General features: G+C 40.4%; 1 protein-coding gene across 1 annotated transcript in view; it reads right to left on the minus strand.

The window, feature by feature from the left end:
- The window catches only part of SPTLC3 (serine palmitoyltransferase long chain base subunit 3), an 85627-nt gene that overhangs the window by 14561 nt on the left and 47823 nt on the right, over positions 1 to 23243 (minus strand). Inside the window, exons 6-9 of the mRNA XM_054383641.1 lie at positions 22242 to 22335; positions 12910 to 13015; positions 3755 to 3974; positions 1561 to 1687 (exon numbers count right to left, since the gene is read on the minus strand). Coding sequence (XP_054239616.1) covers positions 1561 to 1687; positions 3755 to 3974; positions 12910 to 13015; positions 22242 to 22335 — 547 coding nt within the window. The remainder of the gene's footprint in view (positions 1 to 1560; positions 1688 to 3754; positions 3975 to 12909; positions 13016 to 22241; positions 22336 to 23243) is intronic.

A 23243-nucleotide genomic window follows, 5' to 3' on the forward strand; every position in this document is an offset into this window, starting at 1 on the left:
TTAAAAGACTCTGCCTTGAACAAAGTTCTTCTATTCGCCTTCACAGAACTTCATGCAGACTCACGCTAGCTGAAACTCATTTTTTTCAGAGGCTTTGAAAGTTTGGAAATGCTCAGCACGTTTAAATGTTTCACACACGGCATCTGTGAGAGCCCGAAGTTCGTCACTCAGGGAAGGCTCAGTCTAAGGCCGCCCTCTGATGGCAAACTCTTCCTACAGCTATCACAGGCACATCCTGCACGCCTGGTCACTAGGGCAGAAGCAGCATGTCAGAGCTGGTCTTTCAAATTGGACAGGTTGTAGGCATCAGCATACACAGCCTTGACCTTTCAAACTTCAAGTTGGGAACAGCTGCTGCACTCTGACTTCTCTGCCAAAAATGACAAAACACCTTTTCCTTGTTGTTCATGTGCTGCACTGGAGTTCTGCTGCTCTTGTGAATGCACTCAGCAGAGTCTAGCACTGGGACTGAATTCTTCATCCTTCTGTTTGTACACTGTTTGCAAATTCTGGCTTCACTGAAGGGTTGTGACAAATGTCTTAATAGTCTCATGTCTATCATGGTTTGAAACTACTCTTTAGGGCACTGCAACAGGATAGTTCAGAACAGTATCTAACCTGCTTTCATATGCCCTTTTCCCTCTCCATTCCCACTTTACTGTGGTCTTATCTATGAGGGAGGGTTAATACAGAATTACTGTTAGTCCAACACAAAGCAAGAGGAAATAGCACAGCTCAGTGCTGCTATTCAGAGCAGAAACTCTATCTTGTATGGATGTGTAACTGGATGTGTAACTGGATGTTACATGATGACACAATTCTCAGGCGTTCCTGACAAACTAAACACATTCAAGCCTCACCACACCAAGTTAGTATTTAAGCCCTAGAACATTGAATACATCTCAGCATCACTTTGAATCACTAGGAGATGTGACACAGCTATTTTGTTGCTTGCTGCAAAGAAAGTACATTACACCGAGGATTGGACCACAGCTGCCTCTTCAACTTTAGGAAAAGGAGTACAAATATTCCTTTTATTTTTCATAAAGACACTAAGTCCTCAATACTTCTGGGACAAAGCGCTCTTCAAAACCATCTTTAAGACACCATATTTAATGCCATCGCAAGAAAGGAATAATTAAAATAATCTTCTACTATACTTTAACATACAATACCTGTTGTGAATTTTTTTGCCATTCTTGAGTTGCTTGCCGTTTTGAAGGTTCATACTTACAGAGAAGCTAAACTGACAGCATCCAGCCCATTAACAAAGGATTATACTCTTGGATCCCTCATACAAAGTTAGATAATCTACTTAAAGGGCAGTTTGTGTACTTCTATTTGTTGCTGCAAAGCAGAGTGGGCTAGCAACTACAGAGCCAGAAAGAAATAGAGTTGATAGTATTTGCAAGTATGAAGATTTTGCTATTTACAGTAAGAATTATTTCTTTTGCATTGCCTTCCCATACTACTTTGCTGTTGGATGACATTTTGTGTTGCCTGTACTCAGTTGATACTCTGTACCAATTGAAATAAGTGCAGGTAAAGAAGGTGGCTTACCTTGTGTTGTCCCGTCTAGTCCCATGAGACATTTCATTGCCCTGATGATTTGCTCTGCTACCGGTGGACACATAGATGTGGCGTACACAGCACTGTGAGAATGTGTTCGTAAAAAGTCCACAAGGTCCTTACACAAGCAAAACAAAGCATAAATGAGCTTAGAGCTGGCCAAACGGCAAATTGCCCTTTTAACTACTGTAGGAGTGAGAACATGCAAAAGGAAGAGGATGTTACCGGTTTGCTTTCTTGGCTGCTATTGTTAACGCTTTGCCTGAAACACCAGGCAGGTGCAAACACTTTACCATCTAAGTAGGGCAATTACAGCTGAAACAAAGGTCTGGAATAGAACAATGTTGACTTCTGTACTAAGACAAAATAACTTAAAGACCAATGAATAGCTGCACTTAAAATACTGCTCAGTTCCTCTCTTGGTGGTGAAGCAAAGCCTGCATGACATCAATAGTTTCTATGCCACAAGACATAACCCAGTAAAAGCAAATTTACTGGGATCTGTGTTTGGCATATTAATTTCTTTCAGTTGAAAATTCTCATCAGTGTGGCAGGGACTGTCATGTTAGAGTTGATGTAATCTCTTTGACATTTCCTTGTGCTCCTAGAAAAATCATTGCTGTACTGCAGGCATGTCTAAAAGCACCAGTAACTCTCTCAAATCAAGGGAGGAATTCAGTGCTTGATTGAGACCATAACTGCTACAAAGGCTTATACATCCCAGTGCAAAACATCAGAGTTACCACACTAAAAGCTGAATGCATGATAGTGAGAAAGGGATGAAGCCTGTTCAAAAATTGTCTTTGATAAAAAATATCACCAGAAAAAAGCCGATACAGACACAACAAATGTACAAGTCTATGCTGTAATTCCAATGCTAAGGATAAAGATTTGCCTAACCTTATACAGGCTGTGCATTGCTATATTTTAATTGTAATCCTACAGGTTTGCTCAAACAGGTGAGAAAGCTTCTGTGCTCTAGCTGATGCAGAATGAACAGTGCCACAGTGATCTTTTTTTTTGTCTGCAGAGATGAATGTAAGTTTGCTGAGTGTATTGGGTGAGCAGCTGCCATCAAGGCCTGAAAGCCTGAGGCAAAGCTTAGTGATATGCACAGGTGTGAAAAAGAGCAACCCAGTTTAATTTAATAGAACTCCCAAAGACTGATGATGAATTACTTTAAACTGCTTTTCACAGGTCTATGCTTCCCCTAATTTAAAGATAAATTAGCCACATTGTCTTTGGAAAGAGTTGAACCTTCAGATATAATTTCAGGTAGAAAAAGAAACAAAGAAAATTGATCCTTGGTGTATTATGATAGCCTAAGATTTCCAGGGGCTAACCCAAAAAAGACAGTAAGACAGACATCCTTTATGCTTTGTTATAGCCCTTTTATTCTACTCAAGTGTTACCCTTATTAATGAAATCCTGACAACAACCATATGGGCTGTCGAAACAGGCTTCCTACTCATTCAGCAAACTACTTAAGAAATACATTCAGCAGGGTATGAAAAGGGTAAATACTCAGCCACCACTTGATATTCCTGCCAAGCAACAAACCCGATGACATTTCACAATAGTGCTGATTAGGCTTTTTCTTCTTCTACACCCCCAGTTAAAACGAGCTCATTTCTACTTTTTGTTGACATCTGTTGGCAAGAGGCTGTTTTGTTAATGTATGCAGAGCAACTGAGGACATGGATTTTACTATTGCAAAAGACCCTCAGTAATCCTTTCTCCATCCTCCTAAAAATTGAAACTATGACAATCCATGACTGTTCAGGATTTTTATTATTAGTGGATGAAACTGTAGCTTTTATCTCTGATATTGCTCCACACACTGTTTACAAATGTGAAACAAAGTAACAAGCAGTCTGCATGCAGATTAATGTAGTGAAGTATATTTAGTCAACCACAACATGTCTAAACATTTCCAAGACAAGCAACAATCATCAGGGTGGCACAGAAATACCCAATCCAAGTGAATTACATAATATGAACACTAGAGAAAAATGAGAAAGTCTAACTGCTTGATGTGCACTTGGGATCCAGACAAAAATGGTGCTAACTTTAGAACAGTACTGCGGTAAAGCAGGCTATGCAAAAAGATAATGAAATAGAGCAAACACAACAAGAAGGCACTTCCCAACCCCTTGATGTTGAAATGTTTGTGTCTTTCTTTTACCTTTTTGCCAGCTATGTATCCTCCAGCTGCGCCAAAGCTCTTTGTGAACGTTCCCATCAATACGTCAACGTCATCAGGACTCATACCGAAGTACTCCACGACCCCTCGTCCCGTCGCACCCACTGCCCCGATGCTGTGAGCTTCGTCCAAGTAGAGGTAGGCTTTGTATTTCTTCTTCAAGGAGACTAACTCTGGCAGGCGCACGATAGACCCTTCCATGCTGCGGATGAAGAGAATCATGGGTGAACAACAAATCCTGCAATCTCTTGCTCTGCAGATGCTGCTGGGAAATATAGGCATTAACAGCCTTCTCCATGAAACATGATCTGGAACCTCACTTAGCGTTTACAGTTCAAAGGAAAATTGCAACCTGTTCCCATCTGCAGATGAATATAAACCAATTAAATGGGTTTAGAATTCAAACAATCAGAAGTCAGGTAGTCAAAAAGTCTTTAGCAAATTTTCAAAATGCCAGAAAAGTGGAGGAAAGGTATAAAGCAAAGGGGACATGCTCACCCAGAGCAGGGCATTACAATTCACTACAGAACAAATACTCTAGTGAATCCTAAGGAACCACTATCATTCAGTTCTTGCTTAATTGCCAGCTACTGTGGGAAACTACTCTAGTACAGAGGAGTGTGGTCTAACACACACAGGAGATGGGCCACATGGAACTCACAGGTGGTGTCATAACTCTGAGAGGCCCCAGTCTTCAAAGGGGACAGAATCAGCAACAAGAAAAGGCAGCTCAAATCCACTCCTTCCAATTGTTGCTCCTACACATACTTCTAGGTATCCTCATGTATGTACTGTGTATGCACTGTATACATACTTTTCAGCAAATGTATCCTCCTACTCAACAGGAAAAAAAAAAGTTTCCATTCCTTTTTACTTTCTTTTCCTTTTTACTTTCTTATAGTCATACAAGAAAAGGAAATATCCCGAACTTGTACAGATGGTGTACTGAGACATGTAGAAATAAGAAAAGATGATAAATCTTTTGTATTGTCGGTAGTCACATCAGTAAGCTAGAAGGCACAAAGGAGGCATACAGCAAAATGAAAGCCCAGGGAGATAAATAAGAAATGCACTTCAATCCCATAAAGATGAAGTATTAATAGTACTACTGTGAAGAAGGCTGATGGTTGGACTTGATGATCTTGAAGGTCACTTCCAACCAAAACTATCTATGTCTCTAAGACTACTGCCTCTTAAAAGTCTTTGTGAGATGACTACAGCTATGTTATGTTTAGATATGCTCTAACACACTCAGTATTTATTTTGTAACGAGTTAAACGTTGTCTTCCAGCAGCTCTAGTGAGCATGTCTTCAAAGGCTAAGTACTTCCACTAAGCACAAGCTGAGGGTGCTGTGTGCCAGGGCAGCCAGTGCTCGGTGGCTAATGCCTGCGGCTAAGGTGTATACAATTGCAAATGCTACAAGAGCCTCAGGTAAGGTGAAACATCAAGCTTGTTCCCAAAAAGCATATACAAAAGAGCACTGTGATCAACATAACTCCTTGACAGTTTTTAGATTCTGAAACAGTGGATTTCACAAATTCTTTTATCACCATTCTGGCTGCATTATGCAGGAAGTGCTTTTAATACTTGGGAAATTTCTGACAATTTTAGTCCTTCTTCATCCTTTGGTCTTCTGAGTAAGCTTGGAAACAGCTCGGTCTCCAGACCTGAAGGGGACCTGCCTATAGGCAAGTCTCCATTAGTTTGAAAGAACAGCCATAGGAAGGCAGCCCTGGACAGGGACTACTTTTGCTGTTTGTTCTGGGAGGTTCAGAGAGCCTGGCTATATGTGCCTGGAGGCGTATTTTTGGCTGTCAGGTGACTGCTGGCAAATCTTGGCTTTCTGTCTTGCCCAGCCACAGAAGAGGCAGATGTGGGGCTGTATATCACCATGGTCTCCTACAGCAAGGATGGGTGGGCTCGTACTACAAGCTGTGCAAGACTGGGCTTTCTCACCTTCCCCAAATGGCATTTGGCAGCTGGGGGAGAAGCAACTTGAACCACCACAGCAGTTTTCCTAATGAATACAAACACAGAGACCGCTGTCCTCACATAGCCCAGAGTCAAAACATTAGTCAGTTAAAATTAACACTGAACCACTGGGTGTGCTTGGGCATGCAGCATCGTTCATGCAGCTTTCAGCTGAGCCTGGTCAGCCTGCAGGTTGGCTACATGGTCAGACAACAAGAGTGGTGCCAAGGAGCACCCCCACAGAGGTAAGAAAACAGCCATCCCACCTCCATCTTCCACTTGGACAGACCAGCTAGGCAGAGAAGGGCAAAAATAGTTTTTCCACATTTACATGGACATCATTAAGTTTGGTGGCTTGTGAAGATTCAGGTGGGAGAGAGAGCCTTCATCTTCAAAAAGACAAGAGTAAAAATAGAAAATTAAAAATACAGATCTTGGTTTGCTGCATATTTGTGGAATGGAAACAAAGTTGTTGCTGAATCTCAGAATGCTTAGAGCAGGCACATGGCTGTTGCAAGATAAAACCATTAAGGGGATTTAATAAAACCTTTTTCTTACTTGTATGAGCAGATTTCTCTTTGAACTCAAAGCTGTTTAGCAAATAAAGGCACTTGTATTCTGTTTCAGTGTTGATTTACTGCTCTTAAAAGATCCTGGCTGGCATAAATATTACAATAATTGACAGAGATCTTAACATGGCCTGGAAGGGTCCACAGATTAAATAAAGTACTGCTGGTTTTGTGTACATTCTCCGTGCTGCCACTCAAATGGGCCCCAGCCATTCTGATGTTGTTTTGCTGCCTACTGTGTTCTTGGTCTCTCTTCTGACCCTGGGAGATGGTTTGTGATAGGAACACAGCTCTGTTTAGAATTGCTCCAAGATAAAACTCACTTCAGAGAACCCCTTGGGTAGTCCAAATGGAAAGTTTACTGAATCCTCAAGTAAATATTGATGTCAACTGAGTTTAAACCAGAGAACCAGAAGTGAGTGTGATTGTTCTGTCTCAGATTGGTTTTATCACTTTTATAAAGCTATTGATCTGTTTCCAGATCTGCTTAAGTACACAGGGCACGCCAAAAAAACACTGGATGCACATGAACATAAGCTGGCTCTGCCCAGGTCAGATGTTCTTATTATGTGGTGTTACATTCTATCTTGTAGCAAAAATTACTAGTTTGGTGCCAAGGATGTGAGGCTTGTAGAGTACAGCTGACCCTCCTTTCCCTTGCTTGGTGGGTGAGCACAAAAGCTTGCCTCAGTACATATTCAGTTTGAATCTACATTCACATGTGAGGTGGTAACTCAAAATTTTGGGATCACTGAAGTTTGATTCAATCTGTACCAAACGACCTGATGAAGATGATGAATTGTGGAGCTGGGTGCTCTGAGGGACAGAAGGCATGCCCTTGTGGTGGTCACTTCACTTGGAACACAGAATCGCTCTTGACAGGATACTGACAGCTTTTGTCCAGTTTATTTTGAAATTTCTCAGGAAAAGAGTTTTCCACATCCTACTATGGCACCACAGGTTTATTTATTTATTTATTTTTTCCTGACAGGAAAATTAATTTACTGGTATTCAACCTATTGTCCTCCTCCTAACTGCATCACTCAACACCTCTAAACATGTCCTTTCAATAGCTGAAAACTTCATCTGTTCTCCTTTCAGGCTAGTTTGCAACTGGGAAAACCTCTTCTTACCTGACCTGTTACTCCCAAGATGTATGTATTCCATTTTAAATTTTACTTCAGGTATTGTTTTCTTATACAAACCTTGAACATTCATACAAAAATTTCTGTTTTGTAGTTTAGAGCAATAGTTTTAAGGAAAGTTTTCAACCCTGCTCTTGCATTCCACTCATAATCTTATTCACTGAAACGATAGAAATGTTAACCTGCAATGCTGGTCCATAGCCAAAACCACTAAATGTTACCCCATTTCTTTTCACTTAATCCCAGGAAATAAAAAATAACCCTGATAAATTTCCTGTGGTATTGCCATAGAATCCCAAGGAACTTCTAATGTACATGAAAAGGCACTGGACAATATCTAACTGATCAGACAGCTATTTTCTTAGCTGGAAGGGAAAATAGCCAAATTAAATTAAAGCAGGGAAAAAACCAAATGATAACCAATCTGTTTTGATCAGTTGCTGGTGCCCCATAACTCCTGCCCTGGGCCTATCTGACTCGTAGGTAAATGTGTGTGCAAGAGAACAGAAACCTGCCACAAACCATGTAAGAACACAGTAACCAATTAATCCTGAGCTGGAAACAGTAGAAGCCAAAGAAAACTTTAGCTGGAATTTAAATAATAGAAATATGCTTTAGCAAGTCAGTTTAACTTGCACTCTGGACACTGCCAAAACTTGTTCATGCTTTTTGTACTGAAGATTGATGGCTAGATGGTTTTCCTCTGTTTGGAATGCAAATAGAATATATTTGCTCCTAGGCTAGTCCAAGCTAAGAGCTAGCTTTCACTAGTAGTTACATTTAATTATGATGTGTATTTTTTTTTCTTTTAAGATAATAGAGACATTAAAAAGCAAATAAACATATACTCATTATTATTTTTTTGACATGTAGCTCGAGTGCTTGCCATGTCAAGGGGCCAATTCTGCCTTCAGTTGTAACCAAGCAAAATCTGTGGCTTATGGTTTCAAACATAAGCTTGATTTCCAGAAATGCTTGTGCTGGCTAACAATGACCCTTTTCAAGTGTTGCCATTTGGTAAGTTCAGTGTAAATGCTTTAACATACTCCTAATGGTAGCAGAAGGCACATTTTTTTTCCACGCCATCAACATCACCATACTAAAACTATGGTGTCCCATATAACAATATTTTTTTTCTTTTTTTTTAAAAGAAGGAAAGTGCAGAGTTTCCTTTGCATCTCTGGAAAAAGCATTTCTGCACAAATTCATCAAGCCAAACTTGCAAGTCAAGATATTTTAACTTGTAGAATAGCTCTGACCAAGTTATTTAAATTCCATATTAGTTGTCCCTGAAGCATGGCTTAAGTTCTTTAAGGAAAAATATTAACTATTGTGAGAAGAATACATTAGCAATACTCTATCTCTTCTTAAACCCTTCAGATAAATGCTAATTTGTCATCTGGCAAATCTTCAAGAAAACTAACATTAGCCAACATGGGGCTGGAAAATTTTATTCTCTTTCAAAAGTCATAGGCCAAGAAAGAGAAGAACATGCTCACAAAACAAGTGAGAGTATTTCTAATACTTTTTTCTCAAGCTTTTCTTTTGCTAATGAAGTGTTAGTAGCTACTTACTGGCTTAGACCATGGCCTGTGAGTCTATTCCCAGCAGTGCTGCAAGGACAGACCAGCTGTGTATGCTTTGGGTTGGCAGTGGTGGCAGAGATACAACACACTGGGGTGAGGTGGTGCTCTCCCTGAAGTCAGAACAGACTTGCTTTGAAACTAACCCACAATCTTCAATTTCTAATCTGATTAGACTGAAAAAAATAACCAACGAACCTAGATACTGCTAGGGCTAGTTTCCAGTGAGAAACTACTAGAAGATCTGAGCTTTGTTTTACTTTTACTTTATGCCTTTCAGAAGCAGGGACACTCAGAGCATAACTAGTCTTAACATTATTTAGCCATTATGGGGCTGAAGGGACTTCATGAATCCTTTTTAGCAAGGTTCTGAGATTTAACATGTTTTTATTTTCTATTACAAGACGAGGTTCTTCAGAATTTTGAGAATGAAATCTCCTGTGAACTGCAAAAGGTTGAAGGTTGAATCAATGATCTTAGAGGTCTTTTCTAAATGAAACAGTAGAACACAGGAGATTCCACCTGAACACAAGGAGACAATTCTTTACTGTGAGGGCGATGGAGCACTGGAACAGGCTGCCTAGAAAGGTTGTGGAGTCTCCTTCTCTGGAGACTTTCACAACTTGTCTGAATGTGTTCCTGTGTGGCCTGCCCTAGGTGATCCTGCTTTGGCAGGGGGGTTGGAGTTGATGATCTTTGGGGGTTCCTTCCAACCCCTAACATTCTGTGATACTATGACTAGAGGAAAAGAAAATTCTATCTCAAATACATATCTAGAAATATAACTATAATTGCAAGTAAGTGACAGTGGGTTTGTCTCACTCCTTGAACTGATCTATACTTCTGTGTCATCAGACTATCTTCTTGCTCCCAGTGGTAAATAATGAGGGCAAAAGATTTAAAAGTGAACAAAACTCAGCAGCTGGAGCATTTTCTGCAGGCCATGTGACTGATGGGTATATTTGTCAGTAAAATGTTGGTGGTCCACTTAATTTCTGCATGATCAAAGCCCTTAAATCTGAGCTGTCTTTTAGTAGTGCCAAGTTATGTTTATTTGCAGTTTTGCTCTGTTTATTCTGGTTGAAAGGAGACGTTCAGCCTGCTTTAGATCAGCTGATCTGCTGCCAACCTATTTCAGCTCTGAATGACAGGTGTTTAGATAAAGTCTGATTTGTTCTCTTTGCACATGGAAGATCTTAGTTAAAAAGGAAGCACTGACAACTATGAAATTGTGATGACATGAGATTGTAAAAGATTCCGTATGAAAAAAGCTAATCAGCTCGACTGTGAGCATTTCTGCATACAATGACATAAATGACTGCCTATCCAGGCTGGCTGGATTTCAGCAATGCATGATAGAATTCCCATATACAAGTTTAATGTTGCTTTTATACACCACGTCACATCCTACGAATGAGTGTTCCTGGTTTTCCCTTCTTCCTGATGCAGGTGGTGTTACTCCCCAAACTATCCTTCTTCTACTCACCCCCTCTCTTGTTATCACCACAGTAGCCTTGTCCAGATCCCTGCAAACCCTATTACTGTTCAGATCTGCTCCCACTGTAAGTGAAGACAAGGTTTGTGACCATCTGAGGAACCCAAACATACAAAAGACTATGGGACATTATGAGATGCATCCCAGAGTACTGAGGGAATTGGCTGGTGTAGTTGTCAACCCACTCTCCATGATAACTGAAAAGTCATGGCAGTCAGGTGAAGCCCCTACTGACTGGAAGAAAGGAAATATTACACCCATTTTTAAAAGGGGCAGAAAGGAGGACCCTGGGAACTCGCCTCTGTGCCTGGCAAGATCATGGAACAAATCCTCCTAGAAGTTCTAATAAGGCACATGGAGGACAGGGAGGACATGGGAACGAGAATGGCTTCACCAAGGGCAAGTCCTGCCTGACTTTCTGCAATGGAATGACTACATCAGTGGAGAAGGGCAATGGGTGTCATCTGTCTGGATTTCTGCAAGGCCTTTGACACAGTCTCCCACAGCATCTTTCTCTCTAAGTAAGAGAGATAAGGATTCAATGAGTGGACTGTTTGGTGGATAAGGAATTGGCTGGATGGTCGCACCCAGAAGGTAGTGGTCAGTGGCTTGCTGTCCAGGTAGAGACGGGTGAGAGGTGGTGCCCCTCGAGTGCAGTTTAATATGTTCATCAATGATACAGACAGTGGGATCGAATCATCCTCAGAAAGTTTGTCGATGACACCAAGTCAAGTGGTGCAATTGATATGGCAGAAGGACAGGATGTCATTCAGAAGGAGCTGGAAAAACTGGATAAGTGGGCCCAGGTGAACCTCATGAAGTTCAAGAAGGCCAAGTGCAACATCCTGCACCTGGGTCAGAACAATCCCCACTGTCAGTACTGTCTCTGGGGCTGGATGTGATAGAGAGCAGCTGTGCAGAAAAGGATTTGGGGGTACCGGTGGACTGAAAGCTGAACATGAGCCAACAATGTGTGCTTGCAGCCCAGAAGGCAAATAACATCCTTGCCTGCATCAAAAGAAGGATGGACAGCAGATCAAGGGAGGTGATTCTGCCACTCTGCTCTGGTGAGACATTACCTGGAGTACTGTGTCAAGCTCTGGGGCTCTCAACACAATAAGAACCTAATGGAGCAGGTCCAAAGAAGGGCCACAAAAATGATCAGAGGCCTGGAGGCACCTCTCCTATGAAGATAGAGTGAGAAAGTTGGGGTTGTTCAGGCTGGAGAAAAGAAGGCTTCCAGGAGACCTGGGGGTCTGTAAGACAGGGGCCTATGAGAGAGCTGGGGAGGGACAGTTTACAAAGGCTTGCAGGACAAGGGGAAATGGTTTTAAACTAGAGAATGGTAGATTTAGGTTTGGACATTAGGAAGAAGTTGCCCAAGGATGTGGTGGAGGCCCTGTCCCTGGAGAAATTCAAGGTCAGGCTTGATAGGACAGTATGATCTAGCTGGCGATGTCCCTGCTTAATGCAGGAGAGTTGGACTAGATGACTTCAGAGGTCCCTTCCAACCCAGTGCATTCTGTGGCTCTTCAGACACTCCCTCCTCTTCATGATCTCTACCTCTCCCTGCTCCAGCTCCTTACCCACCAGCAGCTACCCATCCACACCATCCACCAGCAATAAGGCTGCCACCCCAGCAACCTTCTTTTCTCTTAAGTGGTTGCCAGGATGGTGAGCCTGGTTGGTGCCCCTGCTTTGCTGCTCAACGCTAGTGATGGTTTGTCCTTCTGGTTGAGTATAAGATGTACCTCACTAGTGAGCTGGAGGTACCTAATTAGGATGCTCTAAAATTGCATGGTAATATTGATATTGATATTATCTGATAGATTTTAATTTCTCATTCAAATTTCTCCAGGATCTACATAAAATACTGCTGATTCTTTGAAAGCCAGTCTTTTATTTTTTTTTCTTTTCTGTTAAAGTGTGAATCCATTAAAGCCAGGTGTTGATATCACTTGGACCTGTTTAGCTTGATTTTTTAGAATCCAGATGTTGGGTAAGAACTGGACCTGTAGAACTCAGTTCTGCTTAGCTGTCTGTTCATCTGCCTGTGCATAACAAACAGTTCTAGAAAATGTAGCTTATTCACTCCTCACCTACTATAGTTCCATGAGTTTTATCATATCTGTGATGACATATACCGGAACACCACACAAGATCTATCTGGAGGAATTTACACCAGGGCTATGACTGTCATAATGGAAATCAATATATTTACGTGATCACAGAACATTATTGTCACCTCCTCTCTATTAAGATTTCTCTCAGGTACCTAGACTTGATATTTGCTTCACTCATCGTTCTGTCACTTACTATTTTGTCCTCAGAAACAATCAAGACTACTCACATTTCTAAAAACACAAACGTACCTGTAAATGCCCTCCACGAGGATGATAATTTTTCTCCATGCTCTGCGGTTTCGAGGCTGCCCATATATTATTGCATCCCTCAGCAACTTTTCAAGGCTCTGCATATCTTTATTTAAATATAAGAAAAAGGAGAAAGTAAAAACATTAACAACGATTTTTCTGCAGAACTGAGTACCATTTTTTCCTATACAGAAAAAGACAATATAAAACCTCCCAAACTTCTTTTATTAGTAGGTAAGACCTAGTGACTGATTTAATTTGCTGAATGCAGTCTAGTGACAGAGAGACTTACAAAAGGCTTCCAATTATGCACGTTGTCTGGGAAATCTCTAGAAATTCTTGGTATAGATTTTTATTTAAGTGTAAAAGAGTATCACTTTGCTTAAGTCTTGAGGCTAGTAGTTCTCCATACAGATTGCTGATAGTCAACATATCTCCTGGCTTCCAAACTATGAGTATTTTTTGTTTCTTTCTAACATCACTATGGGGTCAGGAATAACATGCAAAGATTTGGATCAGATTGTGTGGAGCATGTCAAGAAGGCAGCAAGAGAAATGTTGTTCTTACCAAGAAGGAAAGTGAGTGAAAGATTGATGAGCAGAAGAGAGAGAAATGGATTACAAGCACATAGCGTAGATATGCTAATTGGTGCCAAAAGACTTGGCACTGGCTGGACCATGGATGAAACAAGAAAAAACGTTACAGGAAAAAGGGTCACACTAAATGATTTTCATCACATGGCTAAAATCTAATGCATGTGTCTGCACATGCATGACCTCTCCAAAATGAATTATTCTGGTACTTTCTAGGAATTTGGATTAACATTTCAAAATGCTTTCAAAGAATATCTTATAGAGACTTGCAATACCATAAGAAACACTACAAATCAGTTTAAATCATGAACTGAGAAAATTAATGGCATTTTTTTCACAATATGTCCACAACGTGTCTTGATTCAGTCGTTATAAGCTTCTAAATTAGTACATGGCTAATATTTAAATACATTTGTCCCAACTGAAGAAAATACACCTTAGCTATATTAGTGTTATCCTATAGCTGGCTTTCCACCTGACTGGAACGGGGCCATTTGCACAGTAAATATCCATCATGTGTAACCTGTGACCTGAATGATGTCCAGGTTATGACCAGAGCCTTCCATCCCAATACCTCACCTCTTGCTAATGCCATTTACTGATGTTGGTAAAAGAGAAATTTCTCAGAAACACCTGTGGCACTCTCGCACCTTACTGTGGAATCTCCTGACCTGGCAAGACCTTGCTATAACTTACAAAGCACAGCACATGCACGATAAGTAGCCCCTTATTTCAGCGGTGCAATCATCTGCACAGCTCAGCCGGCTCGGAGATGGAAATGCTGTTAGGAATAATGCAATGCAGAGAACAGTTTCCACTAGATGGCAATCAAGGAAAGAAAAGGTCCTTGATGGACTGCATTTGCAGTACCTTCGCATTTCCCATCCAAGCTCCTCATCTTCTCTTCTGAGCAGGTAAAATCCACAAATCCTTTTGAGTTCTGAGAAGCAAAGGACTCCACCGAATGAGAGAAAGATCACTCAGTCACTCAAAGTAAAATCTGGCCACCCCTTTTCACTGAGTTATTTCTCTTCCAGTCATTGTCAACCAAGTCCTTTGAGTGGGGGCCTTTGAAACCCTCCTCTGAATCACACAAGGTCTTTCAATTCAGTATTGTCTATGTGTCAGTCCAGGGTGGTCCTAGACTTCAGGAAATGCAGTTTGCCCAGCCCTCTGAGCTAAAATCACAGCTTGAAGATTCACTTGCTTTAACATATATTCTTATGAAAAGGAAGAGGACAGAGAAGTGAAACCTGTATAACTCTGTTTAATAGAGATGTCTGAAAACATACACGGATGTGAATAGCTCCACTATCCAAACTAGTGTGGAACATGAGGTCACAGATAGAGAAGAACCTCTCTGAGGGATGAGTTTTCCTGACTTTACATATAACATAGTTCTGCTGGACTCTGGCTAAGGACATGTCAGCAGTATCAAAGCTATTTCACACTGGTTTTGACATGTCATTCTGAAAAGCATGTATGTGTGACCTTTTCTTAGGTCTGTAACAGTCAATGAGTGATTCATTTAGGTGAAATTACATTTTACTGTGCTTGTAGCATCTCACTGGAAAAGGGAAACTGGGAGGAAGATAAAATCTGTTAATTTTAATCTTCTCCCCCTCAAAGGTTGCTTCTGTTATTCAAAGCAAAGATGCAGTGCTCTCTATGTGCTTTTTCTTAGATTTTCCAGAAAGTGGGATATACTGAATGCCACAAAACCCCAATGCTACCCCAGATGACTTTCAGATATCAAATTATTTGCCCATTAAATACAGCTAGACTGTGAAACACTGGGACGTTGAGATGATGAGTTGCATGAGTTCATCTTGAACAACCAGTTATGGGGAAAATAACTGTCCTTCCTCATTTGACCATCATCTGACCAGGCTTTTCAGTGGTAATGGCTAACAACCACTCAACAGCCCAAGAGGTAGTGTTAAGAATTTCCCTTGATTAATTAGTCAAAGCACAGCCAGATCTATACTTCTCTCAGTTCCCACCTTCTCCCTATGCATATTGTCTAGATATGGAGGAAAAAGTTTCCTAAACGGGACAGTGGCTCTCTTAGGTGTTTTAGACTGTAATACAGACTTGCATAATTCTTGTTTGGGATCCTTCAGAGTTACTTCAACAGAAATACCAACACACAAACTGCCAGTGGGTCCAAGCCAGCCTGGATGTGGGCGGGCAGCCGTGTGTCATGCTGCCTCCAGTGGAGGTGGGACTCCATGCTCCTGGAGGGGCCCCTGACCTCTCCCAGGCACACTCAGTGCCTCCTCACAGGGAGACACGGTGTCTCCACCCCTCATTCTTACATTACAGCGCTGGGGATGTCACCACCATGCCTCTGCGTGGGCTGGAAATCTCCTGTGATGTCAGCTGAACCTTTTAAATTAGGCTTTTAAAAAGCCTGCTACTACTTTTACCACGTTCTATTTTTTTCTGCCTTGTGTTTGCCACTATCGTTTTCAGTTTCTCCCATTTTTGGCTCTCATGCAAGTTTATGAAGAATCTGTGGCTATCTGTCTGTTCTCAGCCTCCCATGCAACCACCTCTCCCTGCTGCAGCATCCGACTTCTCCTCTTGCTCCTGCATCTCTTCTTGTACCTTTTCTGGTCACTGTCCTTGTGAGCATTTCAGGTGGCTAGCTCCAATGCTGTCCCTTCTTGCAGATCCCTAAAGCAACAAAGGGAAGCCACTGCAAGTGATTTGTTAATCTAAACAGTAGGAGTGCAGAGGGAGGTTTTCATTCGAGTGAAAACCGGTCTTTGAAAAGTTCCTGACTGCTAGATCAGCTCTGAACAGCAAAAATGTTTTTACAGTCCTTCCCCTAAAATCACAGCTTTGAATACCTTAATTTGGAATGAGGTGGTGGGAGTGGTGATTACTGCAGCCACAGTAACAATTTGAGACTCCTCTCTCTGCCTCTCAGTGAAATGTATTTCTGTGAAAGTGCAGAGCCCTTACTTAGGAAAGATTTCTGTTCACACTTGTCAGATGTCAGATATGGCCTTCTCAAATCAGAGGGGGCAAATGCAGACACAGCATGCTGGGAGCAGGATATACCAGTCTCCTCTCTGTGGGAACGTCTCTATGCTTCACAGGGAAATACAAGCCAGACTAGCTCAGTCTGTGGTCCACCTATCTGCTGCAGTGATCTCATCTCTGATAGTAGCCAGAGGCTTCGAGGAGGACAAAACCTCAGAGGGTTATGTGCCTTTCATCCTGCTCTGCATTAGCTGTAACACTCTTCTCCCTTCTCAAATTCAAAGGGCACTTACACCTTTGGAAAAAAGAGATAAATTAAGGAACTACCTTGTACTAAGACACTGCAAATTACTTAAGTTTTGCATCCAGAGATTTGTCACTCATTTTTACCTGTTCATTTATCTCATTGCTTGCTTTCTTAAACACGTGTTTATAGGTTTCTACTTTTTTTTTTTTTAAATCTTGTTTCTTTCACATTTTTTCCCCAGAGAATATATTTACACTCAGAGAGGCTTCTGCTGCCTAAAAGATATTTCAGTGTTAAGTACAACTCCTCAAGGTAGCTGTGTTTTTGCTTTAAGATGTCCTCATGGCACCTGAACTCCAAAGCATTAATTTGGCTGGGTAGACTGAGAAATGGCAGAGTTGAATTAACATAAATTCACAACTATTGTCCAAGCAGGAAACTGTATTTTGAATGGAAACCTGAAGAGCTCACACCTGTATGACACACTTCTGTCATCAACCACCTGATTTGTGAGAACCCAAAAACCCTTACTGTTTTCACAACATTTTGAAAAGGTGTGCAGGGGAGAGCTAGGAACATAGTACTGTGATTCTCATTCCAGATGTGGATTCAGGCACCAGATTTGTTTGATGCTATATGGAAAAAACCACAACATAGTAGGATTAAAAAGAATAAACAAATCCTAAGCCTTGTACAGCACCTTCTTGTACAGAATTCACTTGGGTATAGATAGCCAGTAACACAATCGCCTATCCTGAATGAACTCTCATTTGACATCAGAATAAGATCCAGAGCTGATGTGACAAATAACCCATGATAAAAATCACACGCTGATTAATGGTTGCCTATTTGGTTTTGCTTTTCAAGTTTCATTGGAAGGGTCAAGGGATTTTCGCTAATCTTCAACCAAGATAAATGTCAGAGGTTCTGAAAGTGCTTTAAAATATATGACATGAATAAAATATTGTCTTAGAAATAAAAAAGGGCAGGCAATAAGTCATTCTCTCCCTGAGTCAGGAAATAAAACCATCCGAATGTAGCCCCAATAAAGCTGAAGGGTGGACCACTACTGTCACAGAGGTGGAGAGAATTTTTAGCCTCCCTCCTTCCTCCCTCTGCATGCTAGTTGTTGGACCTTGCTGTTGGCTGCATTTAAGTGTAGAAATACAGCTTTCCCCCCTAGCTTCCTAAAAAAGATATCACTCTCTGGGAAATGAGTGGTGCCAACACCACAGCATGGGAGACAAAAGGCAGATGCTTTATGAGCAGGTCAGAATGATTTTAGCCCACTAAAACCACTACTATGTAAATTTAGGACTGATCACGTTCTAAAATAAAATAATTTGAATGACTCCCTACACTCATTCCTCAGAGCAGGGGCTCTGGGGAGCTGAGCATTGCTGCTAGCATCCACAAAACCTCATGAATCTCTGAAACAGAAACAGCCCCTTAAAGGCCAAATGTCTTGTGGCATACTGGTGTGAGCTTGGTAGGGTGAAGACTAGCAAGAGTGCTGAGAGCTGAGAGGAAGGGAATGCCTTGTTTAGTAGTTTTCAGTTACAGGGGTGAAAGAAGTGCGTGACTGAATTTCTCTCAGCCCAGGTCTGTAAATTCCTCTCTGTTTACAAGGAAGGGATTGTTCACTGGAAGGCAGGATGTAGGGCAAATTCCTGCATCAAAATAAAAATGGACTCAAAGGCCCACAGCACGTGTTTGTTGTATTATTCATCTTAAAGCTTGAAAACCTTCTCATTCATCTGGTGTTTGTCAAAAAGAAGAAACTTCCAAAGGCCTTTTACTTTACTTAGGTGAAAAATGGAGGTCTAAATTTTGCCTGTTCTAGAAAAACTATTCAGATTTTTTTTTGTGAAAAATGTAATGCCTAGAACAGCTACCCACTTATTGGAAGAGAATTTAATTAACATTTGTAAGAATAAGAAGTATATTATACATAATTAAGGTAATAGGTAGAGATTACTTCTTGGCTTACTAATGAAATGAGCATAATTATTTAGTTTGTGTAATGAAATAGATTTAGTATTACAGGTTAAATGCCTTGAAATAAAATAAGACAGTTCTACAGAATTAGCTACAGTACAGCCTCTGAAAGATGAGTGCTTCACTAGCAAGCTCAAAATGACCACTTTTACTTTCTTTTCTGTGAAATATTTCTATCAGAGAAGAGTTTCCTATAATTTTTCTTTTAAAAAATAGTTTTTCTGTAACAGCAGTCAAAAAATGGAGGGGATAAACATTTACAATGCCAAGCTTGTTAGAAAATATTTATGCTTTTTTTTTGGTAGAATATTCAGGAAATAAACCATTGCTTCACTAAATTGTTACATAATTATTCCTCCTCGTTTTGATAACTATTTATAATCTGTGGAACAAACATTCACACCTCACACTTCTCCCTCCTGTTCTACTTGCATGCAACCAGGAAAGTCAGAGCCAAAGTAAATACGTTCTAGGCAGTTTTATCAACAGTATTACAGAGTATTTCAAAGAAGGCTGAAACAAGCAACATGGAGCACAAAGACGAGTCTGCTTTCTCAAGCTGCAAAAAGGCAGTGTCAAAATCTGCTGCCCAATTTGAATTTATTTTGATTCTCCTGCACAGAAAGCATGTTTTAGGTCTAGTGGTGGGACCACCTGGCACCTCTTCTATTGTCTTTAGTGTTGGCCAATACTGGGTCAAACAGTATGTGTGTGTAACTTGGAACAGCTCCAAAGGGAGTGAACCAACTCATGCCAGCAGACAACTTGGCTCAGCAAGTAACAATGAAATGTACATTAAGCCCTAATCCTCTTTGGGATAGGACTCAGATTTAATCTTTGTTTCTGCACCTTGCTGGAGAGTGGCTTCAATTGCTCATCAAAGGGCCTCGGCCAAAACTTTGACAGAGTAATATCATTCAGTTGATGCTCACCTCCCTTCAAAGGGTCATTGATTTCCTTACAGGAAATGACACACCTCAATTGTCTGTCCTTAGAAAGAAGAGGTGGAGGGTGTTGCCTTTTCCTACTAGAATACAGACAAGGATTTTAAAAAGACAAAACATATTACCACGTGGTACTGGAATTAATGCTTACATGGTAACTCATGGTGAAAAGTTTTCTCTTCAACCACAGGGCCAATACAGAATAAGGAACTTTTCTTCTGCACCAAGCAATATACCATGTATAATGACATAATTCCCCCATTCATAAGCATGACAATAACAGCACTAACATACTGTCACTTTGGGCACCTATCTGAATACCTGTACATAGTCTATATATCCATATATTAGCTAGAAAGATAATCAAGGACATAGGAAACACTGATCTAACAAAATAAACAAGCACCTGCCTAACTGAAAAGAACCCTCTCAACACAAGCTGGAAGTTTTGGCTATGCATGTCCTTAATTAATTTACTGTGCTGACTTGTATTATACTACTGTCTGACAGCTTCATGGAGAAAAACACTGTTTATGTGTTTTAAGGTGAAACTGTGCATCCCACAAAGGCAGTCCTGCTGGATTATGCTTTCCACTGCCATCCTCCTTTAGTACACATTCCATTTTCTCCAAAACAAAGGGCATATGTACATTTCTACACATACGATTTTAAAAGCTGTTGGTGGTGTGTAATTTGTAGATACGATTAGGGAAATGCGCAAAGGAAAGAACTTTCTAACCACGGAACTAACATTCTGAGAGGCTCACAGTAGGCTGAGAGAGAGCATGAACGTGTGAAGATGCTTCCCAGGAACTGGTCTCTAAATGCATTTTAGATTAAGATTCAAAGCCTACAAAACTGTGGTGATAAGTACTGACATTCAAATTCCAAACAGTATTTGTAGAAGTTCCCACAGTTTCATTTTGAAAATAAGTTAAAGTGATATCTGAGCAATGGAATACAAGACTAACTTTGGTAAATTTGATCTCTAATCTAGGAAGCAAAGAGCTTTTCTAGAACAATATGGATGTGCTTCCACTGATATTTGCTGAGATCCTTAAAGGAATTTACATTTGTGCTTTTTAGAAAAGACACTATTATTTTTATTGTCATACATTATTCACAAAATAACATTGGCTTTAAATGACTGTAAACTCAAGCAGATGCTGGTTCGGTATCAGCTACAATTCTATGATTCTTTGGAGCAGAATTAAATACTAGAGGATAGTTAGAGACCAAATTCCTTAAAGCAAGAATGACAGCTCAAAGGGATGCGTTCACGGCTTCCCTAGCGGTTGAGAGAAATACACTCCTCAAACTGGAATGTTCTTTGAAATGCTGTGGGAAGTGACATAAGCTGCTTAAGCTGCACCTAGAACAGATGGGTGGAGAGGCTGAGAATGTTTGGATTTGGGTAGTGAGAGGTCATCTTGGAAGATGTGATGCAAACCCCTTTGAATGGGATAAGGAACCGAGAAATGAAGGGTATGGCAACCATGTCTATCACTTACAGACTGGTGGAAGGAAACCAAGTGGGGTAAGCTACAGGCTACTTCTATAAAAACATTCAAGTTCAGATGATCTTTAATTATTGAGTGATCTTCAGAAATTGCCTCTTGCCCAAATTATGAATATATATTAATTATAACAACACCTAAATTATAATTACAGTGTGCTTTTCATTCCAATAGATCCTTAGGCCTTTTACATCTTCTATTTAATATATTTTTGCTCACCTCAGGGCTGAACACAACACTTTACAAAGAGAAGGAGTTGCATTAGCTATTAATAAATGTGATCAGACCTCTTTTCTCATTCCTCACCACTTCTCTGGCTCTTTAACCTCTGTTGCAATTATTGCCTGGTGGCAGCAATGGGGATTGAAATAGGAACTGCAGTGGGGATTAAGGGAAAAGAATAAATTTTTGTTATTGAAACCGATCATAATATCTCTGACAGTGACCACAGCAACATAATTAAATTAAAATTACAAACCATGAGTATTTTAGAAGATGACTGCAAATTTAATGCATGATTTCTATGCAAAAATTATATTAAAAAGAATATTTAGGATGATGGTCTTGATAAAACCATCTGTGTCTTTGGTATAGCCCACTGGGAATTCAAAGTAATGTTTCAAAGTAATGCCACATTAATGTCGATCTGGTTGCACTGAGTCTGCTGGAAATGGTCAGAAAATACGGAGTATGATTTTGTAAGCATGTTTGTACTATTTTGGCTATAGCGACAAGAACAATAAGACCTTCATGACAGCACATAGTCGTTCAGCATGTCAAAAAGACATCAGTGAGATTAAAATTCTGAAATGAAGGTCCAACTTGGTGATCCAAATCATGCACAGTAGCATGATTAGTAGTAGCAGCTGTAGTATTGCACTACTAATTCCTCACCATCAGAAACCTCTCATAATATTGAGCAGCTAATCCTTCTCCTTGGATGGAATTTGGGAACTGACAGAAAAGCAAGCATTGAAAGGAGGCATTTCTTGCCTTTGAGTTGGGAACTCTATCTCTAAATATTTCCAACTTCAATACTCACTGTTATGCTTGAAGATTCTAATAGTAGCACCTGAAAGCCTTGCACCAAGAATAAGAGAAGTGTGGTTCAACTCATCACTTAAAATGAGGCAGCCCTGTAGAAGAGGAGTACAATAAGCATCTGTATGAATTGGGAAGGTATGCATGTCTCAGCATATGCATCTGTGCTGTAGTATTGCACCAATTAAGCTGTAAGTATAAAACACAAATTGGATTTTCCTTCACTTTTGTGAGTGCCAGGATGAACTGCAAAGCAGGCAGAAACAGTGGGATCACATTCTCAGGTATTCTCAGGTGGTGCAAAGAGGTCAAGTATTTCCTGTAACTGGAGAGTATTAAATAACCCCAACAGAGATTGCTTTATAGTAAAATCAAGTGATGTTCATTCTTTACCACCTGTCTACAGTCTTTTGTGTTGCAAGGAAAATGCAGTCAACACCCCATATAAAAAGTCTGCTTGACAGTAATGTAAGGAGGAGTAATACTGAGGCTGGACTGACATCAGAATTTTGGGCTGCAGAAACAGGATCAGGACAGATCAATGACTCATAAATACTGCCTGCATTAGATGCATCACAGCCTTCCTCTGGTAAAAGCATATTCAGTTCAACTGTAGTAGTTTTTTTATTAATTAAATCAGCTGAAAACTCATTTTTTTCTTAGAATCTAATACAGACATGCAGGAGAAATAACTTATTTTAATATATTATATTAAACAGGGGACAAAATTCACAGTTTAAATTCAAGCTGGAACCCTAATTTACGTCTGCTTTTTATGACACATCTTGTGCTGTGGTTTCATTATCCAAAGAGGAGGACAAGTAAGTACTTGGTTTGGAAACATCAATTATGCCTAAGTTGAGAGACACCCATGCAAATCTGCCTAAAGACTGGTATGTAGAACAAACAGCAAGAGCATATGCATCTTGAAAAGAAAATGTAGCTGCTAGGCTTAACAATAGAGAAAAAATCAGGAATAAATCTCCCCAGCATTGGACAATTA

The sequence above is a fragment of the Indicator indicator genome, chromosome 9 (assembly GCF_027791375.1).
Source record: "Indicator indicator isolate 239-I01 chromosome 9, UM_Iind_1.1, whole genome shotgun sequence".
NCBI lineage: Eukaryota > Metazoa > Chordata > Aves > Piciformes > Indicatoridae > Indicator > Indicator indicator.